This window comes from Ilyonectria robusta (assembly GCF_021365365.1).
Source record: "Ilyonectria robusta strain PMI_751 chromosome Unknown BGZ61scaffold_39, whole genome shotgun sequence".
NCBI classification, from domain to species: domain Eukaryota; kingdom Fungi; phylum Ascomycota; class Sordariomycetes; order Hypocreales; family Nectriaceae; genus Ilyonectria; species Ilyonectria robusta.
The window spans coordinates 1-20,794 of NW_025764473.1; the positions used below are offsets into that span (position 1 = coordinate 1).

General features: G+C 47.8%; 7 protein-coding genes across 7 annotated transcripts; 3 read left to right on the top strand and 4 right to left on the bottom strand.

The window, feature by feature from the left end:
• Window positions 1-2,538: 2,538 nt before the first annotated feature.
• BGZ61DRAFT_403459 (uncharacterized protein) lies at window positions 2,539-3,754 on the bottom strand. Its single transcript, XM_046243105.1, has 2 exons — window positions 3,656-3,754; window positions 2,539-3,590 (listed from the first exon to the last, which is right to left on the bottom strand). Exon 2 carries the CDS (start codon window positions 3,351-3,353, stop codon window positions 2,577-2,579), a length of 777 nt encoding a protein of 258 aa, XP_046095855.1. The 5' UTR covers window positions 3,354-3,590; window positions 3,656-3,754; the 3' UTR covers window positions 2,539-2,576.
• Window positions 3,755-5,022: 1,268 nt separating this feature from the next.
• BGZ61DRAFT_485643 (uncharacterized protein) lies at window positions 5,023-5,533 on the bottom strand (the record flags this gene model as incomplete). Its single annotated transcript, XM_046249734.1, has 2 exons — window positions 5,023-5,455; window positions 5,505-5,533. 2 exons carry the CDS (start codon window positions 5,531-5,533, stop codon window positions 5,023-5,025), a joined length of 462 nt encoding a protein of 153 aa, XP_046095856.1.
• A 441-nt stretch (window positions 5,534-5,974) lies between these two features.
• Window positions 5,975-7,155, top strand: BGZ61DRAFT_593884 (uncharacterized protein; the record flags this gene model as incomplete). The annotated part of the gene is made up of 2 exons (XM_046256808.1): window positions 5,975-6,170; window positions 6,934-7,155. The coding sequence occupies 2 exons, from the start codon at window positions 5,975-5,977 to the stop codon at window positions 7,134-7,136; spliced, it is 399 nt and encodes a 132-aa protein (XP_046095857.1). The 3' UTR covers window positions 7,137-7,155.
• Window positions 7,156-14,723: 7,568 nt separating this feature from the next.
• On the top strand, window positions 14,724-15,622 carry BGZ61DRAFT_464794 (uncharacterized protein). Its single transcript, XM_046247508.1, has one exon. It carries the CDS (start codon window positions 14,924-14,926, stop codon window positions 15,344-15,346), a length of 423 nt encoding a protein of 140 aa, XP_046095858.1. The 5' UTR covers window positions 14,724-14,923; the 3' UTR covers window positions 15,347-15,622.
• BGZ61DRAFT_464795 (uncharacterized protein) lies at window positions 15,572-16,328 on the bottom strand. Its single transcript, XM_046247509.1, has 2 exons — window positions 16,306-16,328; window positions 15,572-16,077 (listed from the first exon to the last, which is right to left on the bottom strand). The coding sequence occupies exon 2, from the start codon at window positions 15,953-15,955 to the stop codon at window positions 15,749-15,751; it is 207 nt and encodes a 68-aa protein (XP_046095859.1). The 5' UTR covers window positions 15,956-16,077; window positions 16,306-16,328; the 3' UTR covers window positions 15,572-15,748.
• An 883-nt stretch (window positions 16,329-17,211) lies between these two features.
• On the bottom strand, window positions 17,212-18,003 carry BGZ61DRAFT_370033 (uncharacterized protein; the record flags this gene model as incomplete). Its single annotated transcript, XM_046241987.1, has 2 exons — window positions 17,212-17,734; window positions 17,789-18,003. The coding sequence occupies 2 exons, from the start codon at window positions 18,001-18,003 to the stop codon at window positions 17,212-17,214; spliced, it is 738 nt and encodes a 245-aa protein (XP_046095860.1).
• A 1,006-nt stretch (window positions 18,004-19,009) lies between these two features.
• BGZ61DRAFT_464799 (uncharacterized protein) lies at window positions 19,010-19,325 on the top strand. Its single transcript, XM_046247510.1, has one exon. The coding sequence runs from the start codon at window positions 19,033-19,035 to the stop codon at window positions 19,222-19,224; it is 192 nt and encodes a 63-aa protein (XP_046095861.1). The 5' UTR covers window positions 19,010-19,032; the 3' UTR covers window positions 19,225-19,325.
• The last annotated feature ends 1,469 nt before the right edge of the window (window positions 19,326-20,794 follow it).

Here is a 20,794-nt window from a genome sequence, read left to right on the forward strand (position 1 = left end):
TCTAATAAAATACTTCTCTATTAAGAGTGCTAAAATATAAATCTATTAGACTATATATATATAGTTTAATATAGCTTTAAGCTAACCTTATAAGATATCTATATAATATCTTTCTATATATCTTCTATAAATTAAAAATATTAAGTTAGGTATTAGTTATATCTCTTTTTGTTATTAAAATAATATTAAGTAAAATTAAAAAGGAAAAAAAAAAAAAAAAAATTATAATAGCTTTGAATAATATTTTTTAAATTACTATATTTAAATCTTTAAAATTAATATCTTAGAATATGTAATATAGTATTTTTTATAAAAAGCTAATATAGTTTTAAATAGCAGTTTTTAAAAACTAAGCCTAACTATTAAAACTCTAATATAGAAACCATCTAGTAATACATATTACAGAAATCAGCTCTATAATAGAAAAAAAAAGTAGAGGTAATAGAGACTCCCTTTTAGAGATAGTCTCTACCCAATACTATACGCTAGTTGCTAACCTTTTGGTCTAGCTTTACTAACCTTTTGAGAATAATAGAATCTCTTTTAGAGATAAATCTTTTAGAATCAGAAAATAAGATTGTAGTAGGTATATTCTTCTTCTAACTACCTAAGGACTTTCCTTCTATTTAACCTCTTAAGATTCCTTCCTAAGGAATCTCTTAGAAATCCTTAGCATTATCTCTGCCCAATATATCTTAGGGAAATCCCAATCAGCCCTTCAGAAAATCCCAGGGAAGTCTGAGTGTATATTACCCCGCACTTCCCTAGCTTACTGCCAGAGAGCTTGTAAGGGAAATCCTAAGGACTTTCTGACTGGTTTTCCTAGGGAAATCCGTAATAATACCTTTGAGATCTAAAGGCCTATTAGGCTAAATAAAGAGTAATAGTATAATATACAAACCTAAATAAAGCTAGTACTAATAATACTAATATAGACTTAATAATAATAATTATTTAAGTTATTAATCTATCTGATTTATCACTTAAATAATTATTAGTAGAGTGAAATTATAGAGGGGTTTTTATTCTATAACTATATATAACAATTAGTATACTATTCTATACTTATAAGTCTAGAGTAGGCTGATTCTAATTAGTTTATATTAGTAGATAAATCAGATAGATTAATAACTTAAATAATTATTATTACATCTAATAATAGTAGAGTAAGAAGGATACTTAATATAACTAAGTTATACTAATAGCTAAAGAGCTACCTATTACTGGATGTATACTTCTAGTTTTACTATCTCTAACTGCTTAATTAGGTATAGATTATAGTATAGGCTGTAATATTGTAGCTGTAGTTAAAAGGTTTTTCCTTTCTGAATTATATAGTAGAGGTTCTATAGATCTAAATATAGATAAAATAGTATATACTAAATAATAATAATAATAATAGCAATTTTAATAATAGTCTTCTTATAAAATAGTATAGAATTCTCTTAAGTTATCTATATAATTAACTTATTAACTAAATAGATATAGACTATATATATTACAGTCTAACAGAATATAAAGAGCTAGATAGAAGTTTATTTAACAGGCTACTACTATAGAATTATCTATCTAAAGCTAAAGAGAAGAGAGAAAGAGGTAATATAGCTACTAGCTAGTAGTTAAGTAAATAAGGCCCCTAAGAGTGGTAAGTTAGCTAAACCTCAGGTAGTTAAGTTCAGTAAAGCTAGAATTCTTATACTAAGCTTTAGCCTATAATATAGAATCTATTTAAAATTTTAAGTATATTAAAATTAATAGTAAAATATTATATAATTAAAACTTTAGAAAAATTAAACTTAAATTAAAGCTATTAGATTATATAGAATCTAAAGAAGTTAGTTAAATATAAAATACAGTTACAGATTCCGTTATCCCTTCTTTAAGAGAGAGGGGGGAGCTTTTAGCTCTCAGTAGAGCCTGCAATTATATATACTAACGTCAGCCTCTAGGTAAAGGCTGCTATAGTATCTCTATTAAAGGAGAAACATTAGTCCGATCAATTAGTGATCCACACACTATTTGTAGACTATATTGTCCTCTGGTACTTATAGTTAATTATTTAATCAATTAATATTTTTACTTCTAATAGGTTATAAGCCCGGAACTGGGCGGTGGTCGCAGTTAGGACCGTGAGCGCGTGCTTTGCGCGCTGCGAAATGACTACGAGTGAGCGATAGCGGACAACGTACGGGAAGCCCCTGCCCATCTCTCTTTTGTCATAGTGATGAAGCTGGCATTCACTGAACTAGCGGCTAAAGGATTTACCTCCATTTTACTACCTCCCAAACACGCCCATTTTTTTTTTAATTTTTTTTTCTTTTGCTTCTGATGATACGTTACCTTTTCAACTTCTCAGTTGTTTGTAATTCTCTACCAGTCCTCATTTTACTTGCAAATGCTTCTTAGGAAGGCTTTCGGACAATGTGAGCATGACTCCTTTGTACGTCCTAGAATTCGTTACTAGTACGTCCTAGAATTCGTTACTACTCTTTTAAATAATAAGAACCAAGAAGGCCAGAGGCTACAATGACCGTCATTGTGCCCGTCAAAGTTAAACTCCATAGTGTCAGTGTTACTTAACCACCACCATACCCAACAGTTACAACCAATTGGACTTGCCCCGGTGGTATGTTAAGGCCAATTCCATCCTCGTTCTCCATGCCACCAATGTAGGCATTAGTGCCAGTGCCGCCGGGATTGACGGTAGAGCACACATCATAACTGCAGACTTGGAGGCCTGGGATATCGAGACCGTAAAAAGCAGACACCAAGCAAGACGCATCGGCTCCAGACCAACCGCCATTAGCAGCGTTAGCTATGTCAAACTCCAACCATGAAGACGCAAACTGTCCATACGCAGTGACTGGGACCCTTGGGTTGCCACAGGCGCAGCCACCTTGTGAGTCTGTGTCAATGGCAAGAACCTGTCTGCTATGACCAGGGAGGCTGAATTCGAGGACTTGGTTTCCCTGGAAGAACCCGTTGATTCCTTCATGTGGACCGATTTTCAACCAGCAAACACATCTCTGGGCTAACCCGGCACCATTGGTAAAGGTGACGGTGTAATCGTACAGAGTCGCGAGGTGATTCTGAACTAACATGAGGTTGCACCCGTAGTTGCCGTCAATACCGATGTTGCCCTTGTATGAGATGTCGCTGGCTGTGGCTCGTTTCTCATAAGATTTCCCTTTGCAGAATTGAGGAGAAGCTTCCCTGGCGAAGTTCCGCGGGCTGAGCATAGGTATGGCAAACTCTCTAGAAGACCGATTAGGTCCTTCGTGGTCGCGCGTTGCGCAATGCGCGATGACACCGAGGTGGCTGCCAAACGTATGGAAGATGTCAAAGAGCTTCATTCGCAAAAGTTTCTCAGTGTTTTCTCGTAAGCGCTTGGTGAATCTTGCCTTAATACCCCAAAAGCAAGAGTAGGCTGTCGAGGACGGTGAAGGTAATAGACTAATGGACCTGTTTCAACTTAGCTGCTATTCGGAGCACTTGAGGGGAAATTGGAAGGCTGTCCTCAAGGAGGGGGGAATGGCCCTGAAATAGGCGGCGATCTTTCCGCATGGTGACTCAAGTAACTTGAGTGATATCTGTATCTGGGGCTTGAGCCTACTTCATCTCTGGATACAAAAAATGACGTAATCTCCCTACTTACGCTGTATGCTCAATCGGAATGCTATCAACATTGTCCAAGGGTGGCCGCTCATTTGACGATTCTGCTACGTGTGTGCACTTGGGTGGGGGCAGACTGCCCGCGTCCCCTACAGCCAACCCACACGAGGTTTCCTAACCCGAACGAGCCCGGGGGTGACCTGGAGAGAAGGGAGAACGGACTGTCTCTTGACATGCCCAATCCTCCTGCGTGCCACCAACGGACCAGACACCGCGAGGTGCTTCGAAGGAGAGCACTGTTCTGCTGCCGAACATCAGGTGCTTTTGATGGTGCATAAGGTGAAGCCTTTTCAGCCCTCTGGAGATAAAAGCCTTACATCAAGACGAACCTGCCCTGCACCAGTAGCCGGGCCCTGATTAAGTCCCTTCCATCACGCGCCGCCAGGCTCCAATACAGTCACAATGACTTCTGGGCTGGGTGACACAGTCAATGTTGAGACCGTATGACTAAGGTGGTCCGATCTGCTGGTGGCTGGGATGTGGATACTATGTAGTGAGCTGTGCTCCTCACCCAGAGATGGAACCTACACCTTTTAATATCACCTGTAACCTTTTCGTTTCATCAGTCAACAAGCCAGCAGGGGAGTGTATTTGACCAACTGACGCAGCGTGATGAGGCCATCTAGGGCCCGCTGATGCTAGTCTTGGGGATACAAACCTACCAAAATAATATAGCGTCGCCGCGTTGAAGGGGGGTTCGGGTAATCACGACCTGGTTGGCTACTTTGCCCAGTTTGTGACCTTCCAAAGTCAATACAGTCAAGTTCAGCTCATCGTGGCTTCTTACTCTCTTTTCTGCGCTTGGGAATGCATAGCCGTCCGTAGCTCACACACCAGCATGTTTCTCGGATTTGTATGCGCGATCCGTCACATGAACATTACCTCAGGGCCGTTCCATGCTCACAAGTTCTACACGTCCGCCCCTGGAAGCAGCGCAATGTGAACACTACGCCACCTACACACTTTCTCAAGACAACAGGACTTTACTAAAAACACCACACCGGTAACCTCTTCTTCTATAGCCGTCAAAATATAAGCTAAAGCCTAGTAGAGAGTCGTCTACCCAATCATTGTGGCGCCGAGACTGCTCTCCCTTCGACGCAACGAGGAGAAGTTACTCATGTGGCCGGAAGTGGACTACGGTCCCGACACGGGCCCTCCAAGACCTAGCATAGGGGTATAAGAGCCCTACCAGCCAGACGTCTGATCAATTGGTGGGCATGGAATTCTTCATAGACAATTTGGACACTTCTTTCTTTCCTTCCTGACCTACGGATCAAGCCGGATAACTCTGAATAGATACCAGTAAGCGAACAATAAATGAAAAGATTCAAGAAGAAAGAAATCCCCTTATAGATGTACATAACCCTTCATATATTCCATCAATGGTTTAGTAGAGGTATCCACAGCAGGAGGTGTGTCCTCTACCTCAGCCAGATATTCAACGTGCGCATTGTAGGTAGGCAGCTCTGTATGAACTGTCAAGCTCTCACCCGGTAACTCAGCAAGACTAATTGGCGTAGCTAACTCTGGTTCTGTCTTGTGATAATGGTGGTGGTTCTCGATAATAACTGGTCTGCTATGAAGTGAGGCAGCCAGGAGATCTTTAAACTCCATACATTGCTGTCTCGAACAGATAAATTGATCTAGGATGCTACTAGACTCTTTGTGTTGCTTCTGAGACCGACGTCCTCTACACATAGCGCATTTTCTATCTGTGGATATTCTTTCAGGGTGGAAAGTTTCACTTTGCTGGCTTGTTCGTCTTCGTACGTCTATCGACCTTTAAAACTATTTATATCAGATGCATCTTAAAAACGAAGAAAACATACCTAGCTTCGCGCGATATAAAGCTACCCATTGCAAATGAAGATGTAATGAAGTGATAATTGAGTTGAATATGGAACGGTCGGCTTTGAAACCTAGCTCTGTGCTCTAGTTTTAAGCAGGTTTGAGGAGGCCTTGTTTTAGGTGACCTTAGTTTAAGCTTAGATGGCTAGGATGAAGTTCTTATATCTTTCCCTCCTATGCACAGTATGGCCACCATTTAGTCATAGAACATTGTCATCACACCTTTTGGCTTGACTAGGGTGCTTAGGCGAGTGTGTCAAATAGGCTTCGCAATACGTACATACACACAATTTGTTACGCCCAGGCGGCTTACAGCCAATAGGTCACTAGTTGCTATTGTACATAGCTAATGTCAGTACTAAATACTAAGCCTAGTAGTCGGATTGGAAGGTCAGCGACGGCAACCTTTGTGACCCAATTAGTAACTGGATCACCAAGCAAAGCAGATATCATGGCCGAGGGCTCCTTGGCGATCCAGCCAATGTCCGTCGAGGGTGAGAGGTTACTATCAACTCCTGGCAAGACAGCCTCGGGGTTGCGTACGCATCTCAATGCTGGGATTATCGCCATTTGTCAGGTCTTGCTCTCATGGCGCTGTGCCGGTCTTATCAAGGACTTGGATCCGTTGCCTAACTCACACCTTGAGAGTAAGACGAATGTCCCATGGGACTCTAAGCAACGAGAACCTAACGCTTGCCAAGTCAAACTAGTTTTGAAGGGTGGATTATAGCGCTGGCGAGGTTGAGAATTCATCACTACGCTCTGATTATTGATGAAACAATGCGCATCAGGCGAACCATTGTCGTGATTTCGCAGCCGCTGACTTTTTCCCCAGTAGGTGGCAAAGCTGGAGGCCAACGCGCCGCGGCGTACTTGAAAGAGCCGCATTTGCGGGAGGCAGGATGCACATCCTATTGTCCGCTCTCGCGACAGAGGAGTAAAACAAATCCTAGCAAGTCAACATCTGTGAAGCAGACGGCAGCCGCTAAAGAGAATAACCAAGCTAAGACATCTCTGCAAGCCTGTCCATACCATAGAAAGTATTGCAAGAAATATGGTGGCTGCTTGAAATTTGAACTCAAACGAGTCAAAGACGTCAAGCAGCACATTCTCAGAGGAACCATGTGAAGAAAGCTCAAGATCAGCATAAGCCAGAATGTCAAGGGGACCTTGAAACCCGGCCTGGCCTGGCGAGAGCTCTCCATGGCAACGCAAGGAGCTCAACGTCACGAACATACGAGAATGTACGACAGAAGAGTAATGGTTCATTCTTTAAAACACAATCTTTCCAGGTCAGCCGGGGCCCAAATCATGCTATCTTGGCAATCTTACGGGATTAAATGAAAGGTGAAAAAATCGACAAGGTCCTGGGTGATGGGAGCAATAGAACGAACAACAAAAGCCATTTAGAAAACGCGATGCAGGAAGTGTTTCGCAGATTTGAAGAGAGCAAGTCAGATGAGGTGACTCCCGGAATAGAGAAGACGGAGGACGAGAAGTCAACTGAAGAGAAGCCCATTGAGAAGAAGCCTTCCGACAACGGCGAAAGAGCTATTACTGGCAAGTTAGACCCCAAGAACGTCGATAACTCCAATGAATCGGTGTCGGCCTGATGAAACGAAAAGGTTACCGGTCATATTAAAGGTGTAAGTTGCATATCTGGGTGAGGAGCACAGCTCACTCCATAGTATCCACATCCCAGCCACCAGCTGATCGGACCACCTTAGTCATACGGTCTCAACACGGCCAGCTCTGTAATGAACATGCCCAAGTCGGAAGAATCGCCTGCCGATTTATATTTGGGCCTTGAGCTGACTGGCACTTTCTGCTCCTCCCCTTCCACGGGCGGTGAGGCAGGAAAAGGCTCCCTAATGGAAGGTACCTCCAGCTTGCTCTCAGTCGAGTCCACCATCTCAGAGTTCTCCGACCGGGAGGAACTTGTTGAGATCCGTGTTTTAACGGATCAATGGCTATTCCGATCCATTGGTGGATGTCTTCTTATCAATAGCTTCCGCTGGTTAGCGCTAGTTTTCTTCTTCTTCAATCAACATAACATGCTCATTTCAACACTCAGATGTGGCATGTGGCTCGTTTCACAAGGGTGGCTCAGAAACAGAAGCGGTGGCGCATCAAAAGCGGCTTAGAAGGCTCTGATCGTCGAGCGAACCGGGCGTTGAGGGGTCAGAAGGCGCGGAAGGAAGATCCTTCGTCACTTACGTTCCTCAGGCAAAGGCACCTTCGTCTCTACGATACAATACAATACAATTTATTACGCCCGGCGGCACCAGAGCCAAAAGGGCACTAATTACTAAAATACATATACATTGCCCAAATGGTGTCATGGTCTCCTTCAGCCCATATTGAGTCCTCTTGTTGCTTATACTTCCTTGCCTATCGCATGTTCCTTCTTCTCTGCGGGTTCCCATGGGTTAGTAGTGTTAACGGCGAACTAGCTTGAAGCCTATTCGTCAAGTGTTCAGTGTCCTATCCACGGCGGCTGAAGCGGTGTTCGCTATTTTGGCACGGGGTGAGGGTGGGGTGAAGTTGAAATAGTAGGGGTGTAAGGGGGTTGACAGAGAGAGGCCTGTCTCCCTAGTTAGCTTGCATCGAGGCGGCCTGTGGCCAATGCAAATCGGATTGTCGCTTGAACGGCCTTCATATTTGGCGTCCATTTTTGGTCATCAGATGGTGACTTTCCTCCAAGATAAAAAGAGACATTGCTCCTCTGGGTGCTAGTGCATTGAAGCATCTCTGTACGGTATGCCGTCCACTTTCGGCATCGGAAGAGGAAGTGTTCAACCGTCTCTCTCGCTTGTCCACAATCACACTGGTCCGATGATACCGCTTTGATGTGAAAGAGGTACGAGTTTAGTCTTGCCATGCCCGTTCTGAGTTGTGCCAGCACATTCGCTTCCTTCCATGATAGCTGGTCATAGAGTTGTTTCGTGTGTTTGCCTGGCAGTGCTGCGTCTATTCGCTTGGAGTGTCTTCTAACCTTTTCCGGCAGTGTCCTATTAGCGTCGACTTTCGATTGCGCAATTCTGAGCGTCGTCGACCTCATGCTAGAGCACTGTTTTTCAGGGGTGGCGCCTTGCTGTGTTGCCTTCCGGGCCTCCTCTTTGGCATGCTTGAGAAGCTTGTTCTCGCCGCTTGAGGGTAGCCAGAGAGCCTTTACAACATTTCCACCTTCCCGCAGCTCTTCAATTGAATCATAGATACAGCGTATATATTCCTGCCCGGATTGTTGACGGGGTTGCCTAAGGGAGAGTGCAGCAGCTTTGTTGCTCGTGATCAGTGCGACGCTGCGATATTTGAAGTATGGTAGGGCACGCCTCAAAGCATATTCCATCGCCGCGAGTTCTCCGCTGTACGGGTTCTGTTCTGTTCTCAGACCAAGGGTGAACGAGAAGGTCTGCAGTTTCGGACCGCCTCGCATGGACAACGGAATCTGGATTGCTCCGCCAACACCTACTATGCCGTTCCGCGCGGAGCTGCTCACCGCGACGCGTATGGCCCAACCTGCTTCTGCCTCTCTCGCTGCTGTCCCATCGGTAGTAGCTTCCACTCGTTCTTTCCATGGCGCTAGTGTAAGTGGTTGAATGGTTTCCAGCTGTTCCATTGGGATATCTACTAGAGTCGTTGCTACCTGGTAGAGCGGTGACCGGTGAGATCTTCTGAACATTCGTATGCGAGATGTCATTCTGCGAAGAGGATTGGTATCGGGCAAGGTGTGGATATTCGTCCACATCTTGATTGCCCTCTTCCAAAACCTTTGTTGTGCTGGAGCAATGTGGGCTTCTGCTTCTGCCACGCTTGTCGCCACGGTCCTAAACGTCCCAACAATTGCCTGTGCTCCCGCTTTCTGAACCCGGTTGATCGGTCCTTTGAGTCTGGCTTTGACCCGATGCATCCACACGCTGGAGGCATAGTCCACCACTGGGGCTACTGTAGTTATGAATAATTGTCTTGCCGTTGCTGGCAACAAGACCCTCAGCCTCTTCAGTTCCATTGCTGCCTTCAAACCCTTAGAGGCTGCCCTCGCAATATGTTCCTTGTACTTGAGCCCGGCGTCCATGACGACTCCTAGGATCTTGACATGATCTTTCGGTTGAACCACCTGTCCCTTGATTGTGAAAGGTTTTGAGTCGGTTTTGTAGTCTCTCCGAGTGAAGTGTATGATAGCCGTCTTGTCCGCCTCAAACGTCGCGCCGCTTCTCCTCTCCCAATCCAACGCGTCTTCGATGATTGACTCGACGCCCTTGCGGTTGCTTTGTGCCGTTGGCCCTGTGACCCAGGCTGTGAAATCGTCCACGAATGCGATCGCCCCTCTGTTGCTGTCGATATGACGCTGTACCAAATCTGCGTTGAAGAAAAGGAACAAGATTGGAGAGAGCGGAGAGCCTTGGGGTAGGCCTGCCTGTGGTAGGTCTCGAGTTTCTAATAACTCTCCATTGATTTGGATCGTTGCCGTACGATTGGAGCAAAACGCCTCAACCCACGGGAGTAGTTTCTCCGGGATGCCACGTGCTTTCAGTCTCTGAAGCAGCCTCTCCTTACATACTCCATTGTAGGCTCCCTTGACATCAAAACTGACCAGGCTTACGATCCGTCGACCTCGCCAGGCAGCATAGATTTGCTCCTGCAGGAGTAGAAGCGCTTGCTCTGCTGATCGTTGTTTACGGGCTCCAAAGTGATTCGTCGGGAGCAAGCCGAATGTTTCCACCTCATGCGAGATACGTTCTGCGACTACCGATTCCAATACTTTGCCGAGAGTAGCTAAAAGTGAAATTGGTCGCCACGCCTTTGCAATCGTGTAGTTCTCTTTGCCCGGCTTTTTCAGCGGTATGATCTTTGCATGCTTCCATTGATCGGGTAATATTCCCTCATCTAAGGACGCCCGGAAGATGGCCATCACCCGATGTTTGACCACCGGCCACACCTGTTTCCACACAATCACCGGTAATCCACCTTCTCCAGGCGCCTTCCATGATTTTGCCGCGAAGAGTTGTCGTTCTACCTCCTCCATCGTGATGTCAGGCATCGTCACAGGGGCTCTCTGAGGCCTAGGGCCTTCGTCTTTGATGTCGGTCGGCAAGGGAGGGAAGAACTTGGACAGCAACTCTTCAGCTTGTTCTCTGTGGTTGGTTGTGGTTGTTCCGTCCACCCTGATTAGCTGCGGAACTTTGCCGAATGCCGTGTCATCGCCGGACTTCAGGTACTTAGCTGCCTCCCAGATGTTATCATTATCTGCCAGAAACTCGTTCCAATGCTTCTTCTTTTGTTGCCTGATGGCGTCATGATACTGCTTCGAGGCCCCTTTTGCTGTCTCTTCCAGTTCCATCCTCGCCCATCCTGCCCGTCTCGCGGACCGAGCGCGGTTCCTCCAATACGTGTATATCCGACGAAGCTGCGTCAGATCTGCCGTCCACCACCGTTTAGCGTACGGCGAAGGCTTGGCTCTTGGTGTCAGGGAATGCACCGCCTCCATAACCACCGACATCAATTTGTCAGTCTTCTCCTGTACCGTGCCTTCCGACGGCATCGTCCCAAGCGCGCTTGCAATTCTTGCGTTGATTTCTTTCCAAGGCGCATTCTTTAGGAGAAGTCGATTCTGCTGTTTTGGCTGCGGAACCGAAATATCGAAGACCGTGTTAATCACCTGATGATCTGAGCCGTGCTCTGTCCTATGTATTGCGCATTTGACGGTCGAGGCCGTCAACTCCTCCGAAGCCAGGACCAAGTCGACCGTTGTTGCAAAGTCTCCACTACTCCACGTCTTCGTTCCTCTGGGGAGCAAGCTGGTGAGACCAAACTCGTTCATGAGGTCAATGATCTGATCCGCTTCGCCTTGTCTTACTAAAGAAACATCATCTCCTCCCCACAACTGGTCGTGCTGGTTGAAGTCTCCGACAACCATCACATCCACAAGCCTGCCAGCCTCTCCTCTTGTGTCCAAGATGACCTGGCGTAAGGTGCCGCAAGTGCCTCGTAAAGCCTGAGGATCCCCTCCTGGCACGTACGTTGATATCACCAGAACCGTCCGCTCCGGGAGACGTATGATGGCTGCCGTCATGTCCGGCGTCTCTATCGGTATCTGCTCTGCTTCCACATCCTTGTTCACGCACAGCATGCTCCGTATCGGCCATCTGCCCTCCCTCCAAATTGTAGGGACCATTTTGATCCACCTGGGGTGTCCCATAGGGGCTGTCAGCAGTTTGCCGTCGATTTTCCGTGCCTGTGGTTCCTGAATCGCTACAACTGCAAAGTCTTGGAGCTGCTTGTCGTTCATTAGGCTCTCGTGTACCATATCCTGTTTTCTCACATTCAGTTGGATTGCCTGAAACACTCTACTCATGTCGAGTAGGGTAGAGTTTCGGGCATCTTCGACTGAACGACTCATGGGGGCCACCACAGGGTACACACTTAGGTACCTGCGCCTGGCACTCACTATGATGATGGCCTTCGGCAGCACACCTCGCACATACCCGATTCTTGCTGCACGAGAATGCCTTATGGCCGAGCTCCTGGCAGTTATAGCATTGCATTGGTCCGGTTCTGCGCTCGAAGGCGCTGGTGTATGCCGATTCGCCGGCTGCAAGGAAGTAGCGTTCCTGTAGAAGTCTCATAGCATCCCTATTTTTAGTGAGATATACTACCATGGATCCATATGCCTTTGCGCTGTCCTTTCGGCTCAACCAGGCTATCTTTGCAATTTGGATTTCGTTCTCCTGGCCCAAAGCTTCTGTTATTCCAGGGAGGACCTTGCCTTCCTGGTCAAGGACGGCGGTACGGTTCACATTGTCAACTTTGACGGGGTACAGTTGGTCTCGGAGCACCCTCGTGCCTGGGGCCTTCTTGGCCTCGATGATCATCTTGATCCTCTTCAATTCTTCCTCATTCCTACCGATGATTCTCAGGCGCTTGGTATTTCGTCCATCTCTGGTTACCGCAACACATCGCCAGCTAGGTTGGTCGCTGGATGCTCGCATTTCCTGTTCAATGGTCCTGCGAATGACTGCTTGTGCAGTATCTCCAATATGATCCTCGGGCACCCTAGATGTGTCTACCGTGCAGAACACCGGTTCCGGGGTTGCTGATCGAACCGTGGATGGAGTTTGAGTGGTGATACTAGCAGGCGTCATTCTGGCAGCATCTGCATATGTCCGACTAGGCGATCTGGCTGCATGAGCATTGTTTAAGGTGTCCAGTTGTATCCGGGTCTGCTCCAACTCGCTGCAAACTTGGGTAAGCTGCTCTCGGGCTTGTGATAATTCTTGTGCCATCTGGGCCGTGGTCCTAGTGACTTCCTCAGCCATGTGGTCGCTAAGTTTTGTAAACTCGAGCTGAAACTCTGCCTTCATCGTTTCCATTTTCTTATTGAAGTCTTGTTCTAGGAATCGTTTCAGGCCCTGGATTGCCTCCGTCATGCTGCCGGCTGCCTTAGGCGTGGTCCTTTTCTTAGTTCTGGTGTGACTCAGAGCTCCCTCACTGCTCTCCTCTTCCTGCCATTCCATATCGCCATTTTGCTGCTCGGATTCCAATGCCCTCGTCGTTCTGGTCCTTTTACGCAGGGGACGATGATATCCCCCGCCCGGAACATCCGGTTCGCCTTCCATGACGACAATGACGTCTGAAGCGGGGTTCGCAACACCAGACATCCGCCAAAGGGCTGAATCTCCGCCACGCGGCTACCGGGTATTACAAAAGTTATAAAGAAGATAAATAATGAGATTTCGAGAAGTGTCGATTCTCCTCTTATTACTTCCCAAGAGATATATTGAAAGCCTATCTCGTCTCTACGTTCCTCAGGCAAAGTGACGCGGAGATCGTGGTGAAGCGGTTGTGGTGCATGCATCTCGCACGGACCTCTCGGTGGCCCGAGTTTACCAAGGGTTAGTGTTAGGGTTAGGGTTAGGGGGCGCGGAAGAAAGAACTTTTCGGAACGTCCCTCGGACCCTCTGGTTTCCCTGTGGCTCTTCGATGACGGCTCGGTACAGGAGACCGGTCCCCTACGGGTCCGCCAATGCCTTTTCGGAACGAGCTGAGAACTTGAGAAGTAAGGCACCTGGCACTGGATTTACAGGCGATTGGGAGACTTTTGGCAGGTGACTACGGGGCTGGTGGCGTCTGCGTGTGACCAGTGTTTTGGGCACAAACATCGATAAGTCTGGAAAGATGGTTTTGCGTCTACTGGCCCGGGTGCATCAATGTACTGTCGACTTTGATAAGCAGCCGCCGTCGCCGACGACCGTTTCTGGTATGCTGCTCGGGCAAGTAAATTGTCTCTGATTTGATACAACCTGCAAGACCAAGGCGAACGGTAGGATCAATCTTATGGGTCTGTCTAGCACAACGGAAAGACCCAGTGTGAGGAATAGGCGGTTCAGTCCAGTGCAGACACCCTGGACTGGACCGCCTATGTAACAGGAAGCACTGGACTGGACCGCCTGCCTTAATTGGACTGGTACCAAGGTCAAACTAAAACTTGGTATGGCGATGAAGTTTCGGTGTTGTGCCTAGGGTGGCTAGCGATAAGGTCTTTCCAGTGTGGGAAATAGGCGGTCCATAATGGGCTCTTGGACTGGAAGCCCTAGCATGCTCTTTTCATCGATAACAAGATATTTGACGTTCCGTAGGCGAGACTGAAGGGCGGCTGCGTCGGCTGGAGGAAGGTTGGCCCACACTTTTGTCACCATTTTATTTTATTTCGGAAGGTAGTAGTAACGATGCAAACTCTATAAACATTGCCCCCACTTAGTGCTATAAGCAGCCCGTTAGCTCCATGCTTGAGATCCTATCGTGACCCAAACAGCACAATGGAAGACCTTTTGAGAGTTTACTAACCCCCTGTTTTCTAGGGTTACAAAACCAATTCTACTAGAGTTCACCATGGACTGGGTTAGTAAACTCTCAAAAGGTCTTCCATTGTGCTGTTTGGGTCACGATAGGATCTCAAGCATGGAGCTAACGGGCTGCTTATAGCACTAAGTGGGGGCAATGTTTATAGAGTTTGCATCGTTACTACTACCTTCCGAAATAAAATAAAATGGTGACAAAAGTGTGGGCCATTAAACTATTCATAGAACATGGATATCGAGCGGTGACAGGATTAGGGACTCAAAGTTGTCCCGTATTATCACCAATTAACTGGGGAGGCATAACGGTTTCCTGTTGTTAGTTACGAATCCGCTCAATAATCAAGTGAATCAAGTAAAGGTCTTACGTCGAATATTCTCGCTACAAAGTTAGGAATCGAGTTATTCTAAACGCAGTACGCAGGCCGATGAAGCAAAGAAGAGATATAAAGGACGTCACTTGTCTTCATGCATACTGCCTCTTTTCTTACCCATCCACTCAACTCCTTTAACACCCTTGTCCTTGAACCTTTACCACTCTCAAAATGAAGATTTCTTCTATCCTCGCCTTCTCCTCCATGGCCCTCATCGGCGCCGACGCATGGAGCTTCACCGTGTGGACCGAAGATTACCAAAAGGGCAAGCACATGCACTTTAAGAGTATGGTCGCGGACAACAACTGCTACCCTATCCCTGATCAAATCACAAGGGAGCGCGTTGGATCCTTCACTTTTTGCAGCGCTGCCTGGACTCGCTGCTCGATTACAATCCACAGCAAGCCTGGTTGCATTGGTGACAAACTTGGCAGTGCGACGGCCGGCTCTCCCAAGGAATGGTACAAGAAGAGCACCAGCAAGGAAGGCTCCTATATGAAGAGCTTCAGAATCCAAGGCTGCAAGAAGGTCCCTATAGCGGACCTGGACGTCGACGTTACCAAGTGCTTGGATGATCCTTCTTATATTCACTAAGGAACAAATGTATCGGGCGAGAGCCTCTCGGAGGGGCTGGATATTTTCTTTCTGGGTAGGAGGTAGGACGGAAGGCTAGTTACACAATAAGATATGATTGCAAACTCCGATACCTATTTTTGGGGATAGATGGTGCTACGGGAAAAGGGGGAACATAGCAAACCTTATGTATCCTAGCTCTGTGAACAAGGGGTCGACGATATTTTAGGATGGATGCTGTCAAGATCAAGCATCAATTCAATCAATTCAACTTGATCTCTATGTTGATGGAGTCAATCCTTCTCGATGGCTTCAACGTTGACAACTGATCTAAAATTGAGTGAGTGTGTATGTGTGTGTGTATCGTCCGTCCATTGGCCGTAGGCGACTCAGGTCCCCTTCAGGGGCACTGAAAAAGACGATTTAAATAACCAATCTCGCAATCACAACCCACCGCCCTGGATCAGCCATCGAGCAGCCTCCTGAGGCGGTCATGCCGGCACCCGTAGCCTGGACGAGGAATGACACAACATCGCCCGAGTCGAAAAGCTTTGTCATGATTGTGACCCTGACAATTGAGCAAGCGATTGCCGTAGTTCCGAGGCCTCGGATGAGGCGTCCAAGGGTCATGTAGATAGATCCGGCGAAGAGTGAGGGTGGGTCTAGCAGAAGAACAGATTGCACGATATATGGTCCGAGCTGATCTGTCGCATTCGTGGTAGCAGCACGCCCTGCGTAACCGATAGCCTCGACTAGATGTCAAGTCAAATATCAGTGACAGTCCTTGTAACTGAATCCAACGCCATTCGTCCAACGGCCCAATTCATGTCCTGCCTCCAGGTCTGACATGTTCTCAGACCTGACATAGCTAGTTTCTAGACCTGATATGTCCCAATCCTGACATGTCCCTAATCCTGACATGTTCGTTTTCTCGGTCTGACATGTCCGTTTCCTAGGCCTGACATGTTCCTAATACTGACCGTCACGCGTCTTAACCTGAAAGGCACAACTGGTCTTGCCTGCGAACGGAGGGGGCTCTGGGCGGTATCGGAGGCTCCTCCGCGGGCGGAAAGTCATGGTGTGTGGTGAGCCGACCACTCTTCATGACGACCGGTCCACCGTTGATGCACTCGCTGCAAATCTTGCCCCATGCTGAGTGTCCCTTTGGCGCTCGTGGCTCCTTCCCTGGGACACTTTGAAGCCGTTCCGTGGGACTCTTTGACACCGGAGGATTCGCTGGCCGCCTCAAACTTTTCTTCAAATACCTGGAGTCGTAAAGCTGACAAAAGGAGTTTAGCGCATGCAGTCCAGCGTCCACAGTTCAGTGCATGATGCGATTCGATAAAGCTGCGCCACATGCGCGTGGCTCAGATAGCTCAGGCCAGATCGTGCCCAACTGACACAGGAACAGGCCAAGGGCAGAAGAGTAGGAAAACCATCTCACACGACTCTTCTAGGGGAAATACCCGGGTGAGTAATGTAGTAATAGAGTAATAGTGTTGAGACCGTATGACTAAGGTGGTCCGATCTGCTGGTGGCTGGGATGTGGATACTATGTAGTGAGCTGTGCTCCTCACCCAGACATGCAACTTACACCTTTCCAATATGACCTGTAACCTTTTCGTTTTATCAAATAGAGGTAATTTCTGCAGTTTTCTTTTTTGCCACAAGAAAAAAAAAGACGGAATGACTTGAGAAACCCGTCACCGATTCAATTTGTGCCACCCCAGGAAACAGGCCAAGGATGAGAGAGTAGAGGGGGTTACAATACAATACAATACAATACAATACAATACAATTCAATTTATTACGCCCGGCGGCACTAGAGCCGAAAGGGTACTAATTACTAATATACACATGACGTGAGGGGGAAAATTCGGTCCTTCCTACCACGCCACGCGCCCCTTCTTGTACTCAATCTTTGTCTCTTCCAACTCCCAGTCTCCCCACTTCTTAACTTCATGCCGTTGAAGCAAAGTAACTGTCAGCCCTGGCCTTTCTTTGGTCAAAGCGCGCATAGCCTTCATGAACAACTTGTTGTGTTCCCCTTCACCAAGGATCAGCTTCTTCAACTTGGGAACCCACTCCGGGTGCTCTCGCAACTCGTCAAGCGCCGTTCCAGAGAGTTTATCCCCACTGCCACGAGAAGTCCCGGTAAGCTCCACCGAGGTTAGATTGGAGCAGTTCTGGAACAAGCCGAGTAGGCCGTCGTCAGAGACGTGAGATGTAGCTTGGAGCTGAACTTTCTTCAGGTTGGGGCATGACTTTCCTAGACGGACAACCGCCTCGTTTGTCAAAGACTGTGCGTTATTCCGTGCACCGTAGCCCACATCCTCATATATGAAAATAAAGTGCACGAATTTTTTGCAAATTGGGCTTCCCAAGGCTAAGATATCGTCAATATGATCGCTTGAACGAGGCGAGGTCAGCATAAATCGCTTAGACCGTGGGAAGCTTACTTACTCGGTCAACACGAACCTACTGCCGAAGACGATGTTCCTGGTAGACGTTCCAATTACTTGCTCATACTTGCCGTCCCAGTCATGATCGCTACTTCCAAAGCGAGCATCCTTCACACCTTTGGGGATGGACTTGAGCAGCATCCTCTTTGGGGGATTGTCAGCAGGAGCTTGAGCACCTGAGAATGTGTTGTTCTTGGCTGTCCGAATTGGCGGCATTGCATTTTATGGCTGATATGTACCGAAGAGTTGTGTTTAGAGATCAATAAAATAAAAGCAAAGAAACCCGCCCGTGAAATAGGTATGTTGAGGATTGAAGCTAAAAACAATTTGCTTGTGTTGCAAGGTGCTAGGAGTGATTGGTCCGAGCAGACCCACTATAGGGGCTCCGCTCCAACGTACAATACGGCGGCAGACCGCCCTTTGCTCTGTTAGAAATTAAGGCTCATTCATACCATTGTTGGTATGCGCTTATAGGGAAAATTGCGCAGCTCGTGACAGCTTGGCCGATTTCCACAGCGATCGAATGTCGAGGCCACGTGACTATCATATCGATAAGCTATCGATACGATGCGCTGGTTCGCAAGATTGGAACACCCGTTTCTCGAACATTCCGTCGTTTGGGACGGCCAATGTTATTCGTTGAGCCACTCTTTCGCTGGCTTTGGGGGGCCCCGTGAAAGACACAATTTTTTTTAAGGAAACGGTGAACTGGAGTAGGAGTAGGGCTGAGAATGGCATAACCGCGTTGCTCCCAAGTGTGGCTCAAAAAACTGTGGCGCGGCGACTGTTTCGTTCCTCAAGGCATAGTGGCGCAGAAGCGTTCGATTGGAGTGGTGGCGCAGCGTCTGTGGTGAAGGGATTTGGCGCGGTCGATCGGCGAAGCGAACGTGGCGCGGGAGTTAGTGGTGCAGGCGTTGAGCACGGATCGTTTAGCGGCCCGAGTTTACGAAGGAGGGCGCGGAAGACAGGAGACCGGTCCCCTACGGGGTCCGCCAATGCCTTTTCGGAACGAGTTTAGAGCTTGAGAAGTAAGGCGCTTAAAGTAAGGCGCTTACAAGGGCGGGTGGCGTCGGTGTGTGACTAGTTTTTTTTGCCTTTTGCGCGCACAGGCTCTGGCTTACTACTCCGACCCCGCATTCGACAGCATTGTAGTTTAACGCTGCTTTGTGTATTATTTCTTTACCTTGGCATCCAATTTATTCAAGCTGAATCTTCCTCAAAAGAGGTAGCATTGAGTGATTCTCCATGACTATTGATTACTCGAAATGGGATAACATGGACACGGATTCAGAACCAGAAATTTCGCCTCCGTTAGTCCCTACGCCCCAAGCTCCTACTCCAGCAGCCCCACAATCAGGTGCATCAGCTACAGCAGCGCCAGTCACAAGCAGTATTCACCAGGATCCATCCAAGCCGTCATCGTCGATGCGATGTTGAGAGAATCAGATTCGCACCTTGGTCCTTGACAATGATCCAGGTAGATCATGTTGGAAGAACTGAGGATTCCCCCTCAACTTCAGGATTAAAGTTAAGGTTTGAAGTCCTAAAACTTAGATCGTAGGACTTGATCGTAGGACTTTCTAGGACTCAGGTCCTAGAAGGGACCACTCGAAGATATAAGGTCTTAAAGGTCCTTCGATTGCAAGAAGAACAATAACAATAAGAACTACTTTCTCATCAAGTGCACTCAGCATTCCTGCGCAATCCAACAACAGATCATCCCGTCTTCTCTAATTAAATTATATCCCCCCCGTCCCGAGACTCATCGAGGTTCCGCTGGTCTTTCACCGTGTCGGCACTCAGTCTGCAAACCGGGCCGACCTCGACAACCAAATGATCACGTATCTCAACAAACAATCGACGATGAATCCGGGTTTGCGCCCTCGGAGTGGCGTTCCTACCTTGCCGCGAGGATTTGGTGACTTTCAAATAAGCGTCTCGTTTCTGCTGCCAGATCCGTCAACCTCTGCATGGCATCAATTATGCCTTGGTCTGGCTTATTCCCGATGAAATCCTGCGGCCGTATGGAACTAAGAAGCTTGATTCCTTGTAGCGTTCTGCATCTGGATAGTTGTACATAGAGGCTGGTAAAGTCGCATTTGGAAGGCTGACCATTCGTCATACGGTTTCCTCGCAGCTCCAACAGTACAGCCTCAAACGTCTTGCCTTGAGCTTTATAGTCAGTAAGGACAAATGCCGGGACAACTGGCAACCCCCGCCGAGAGCATTTCCCCGACAGGAACTTGTAGTGTGAGTTGGCTGGATCTAGGGTATGCGTGATAGGCCGGATGAGCACGGTGCCCGTTGGGAGGGCCGGGATTGCTAAATCCTTTGTTTCTTGCGACTCTAACAATATGCCCAGTGGCGGTCCAAAATGGATGGTAACGTCGTCCGCAAGATGGTAGCCCGGGGATTTCGGATCGAGAATGACGTCAGCAGCGGTAAACTCCGCCCCTTTCACAACTTTCAAGCCGGTGTATGTATTTTTGTTGACAACTACAGGCATCCCCTGGGCGTAAAAGAAGACCCCAGGGATCTTGCAGTTGGAGTTGTCGCCTTGTTCGATGGTCTGGGCCACCTCCTGCTGTGATAAGGCTCGACTGCGCCAGGTGTGGGTCGAGAGGAAGAGCGAGATGTGTCTCCTGTGAAAGCGGGCCCAGTCTACCACGGCTTCCATGTTGAGGCTCCATCGGTTGCGATTGAGCGGTGTTATGGCACGCAAGCCATCCTTGAAGGTGACTTGGGAGCGGTCCACGAGCTTGGTGTTGAGTAGGTCAAGGTCCTCCGTTGTCTGGGTTCCAGCCCGTACTCTGTCCAGAAGAGCGCCTAGCTGAGGATCGTCTCGCGCGCGGACTTGCTCTTCAAGGAGGATAACTGTCTTGAACAACAGCCACAGACTGTGGCCACGGTGGTGAGCGATGGTCGCTTGTCCTAGGGAGGCCGTGTAAGCGAGATCCACCATCCGGTCCACCAGGAGACTTGTCTCGAGCACCGGGGCGAACTGATA

Coding starts and splice junctions, on each gene's coding strand:
- BGZ61DRAFT_403459 (XM_046243105.1), bottom strand. CDS start 3,353: ATGAAGCTCTTTGACATCTTCCATACGTTTGGCAGCCACCTCGGTGTC.
- BGZ61DRAFT_464795 (XM_046247509.1), bottom strand. CDS start 15,955: ATGACCCTTGGACGCCTCATCCGAGGCCTCGGAACTACGGCAATCGCT.
- BGZ61DRAFT_464799 (XM_046247510.1), top strand. CDS start 19,033: ATGACTATTGATTACTCGAAATGGGATAACATGGACACGGATTCAGAA.
- BGZ61DRAFT_464794 (XM_046247508.1), top strand. CDS start 14,924: ATGAAGATTTCTTCTATCCTCGCCTTCTCCTCCATGGCCCTCATCGGC.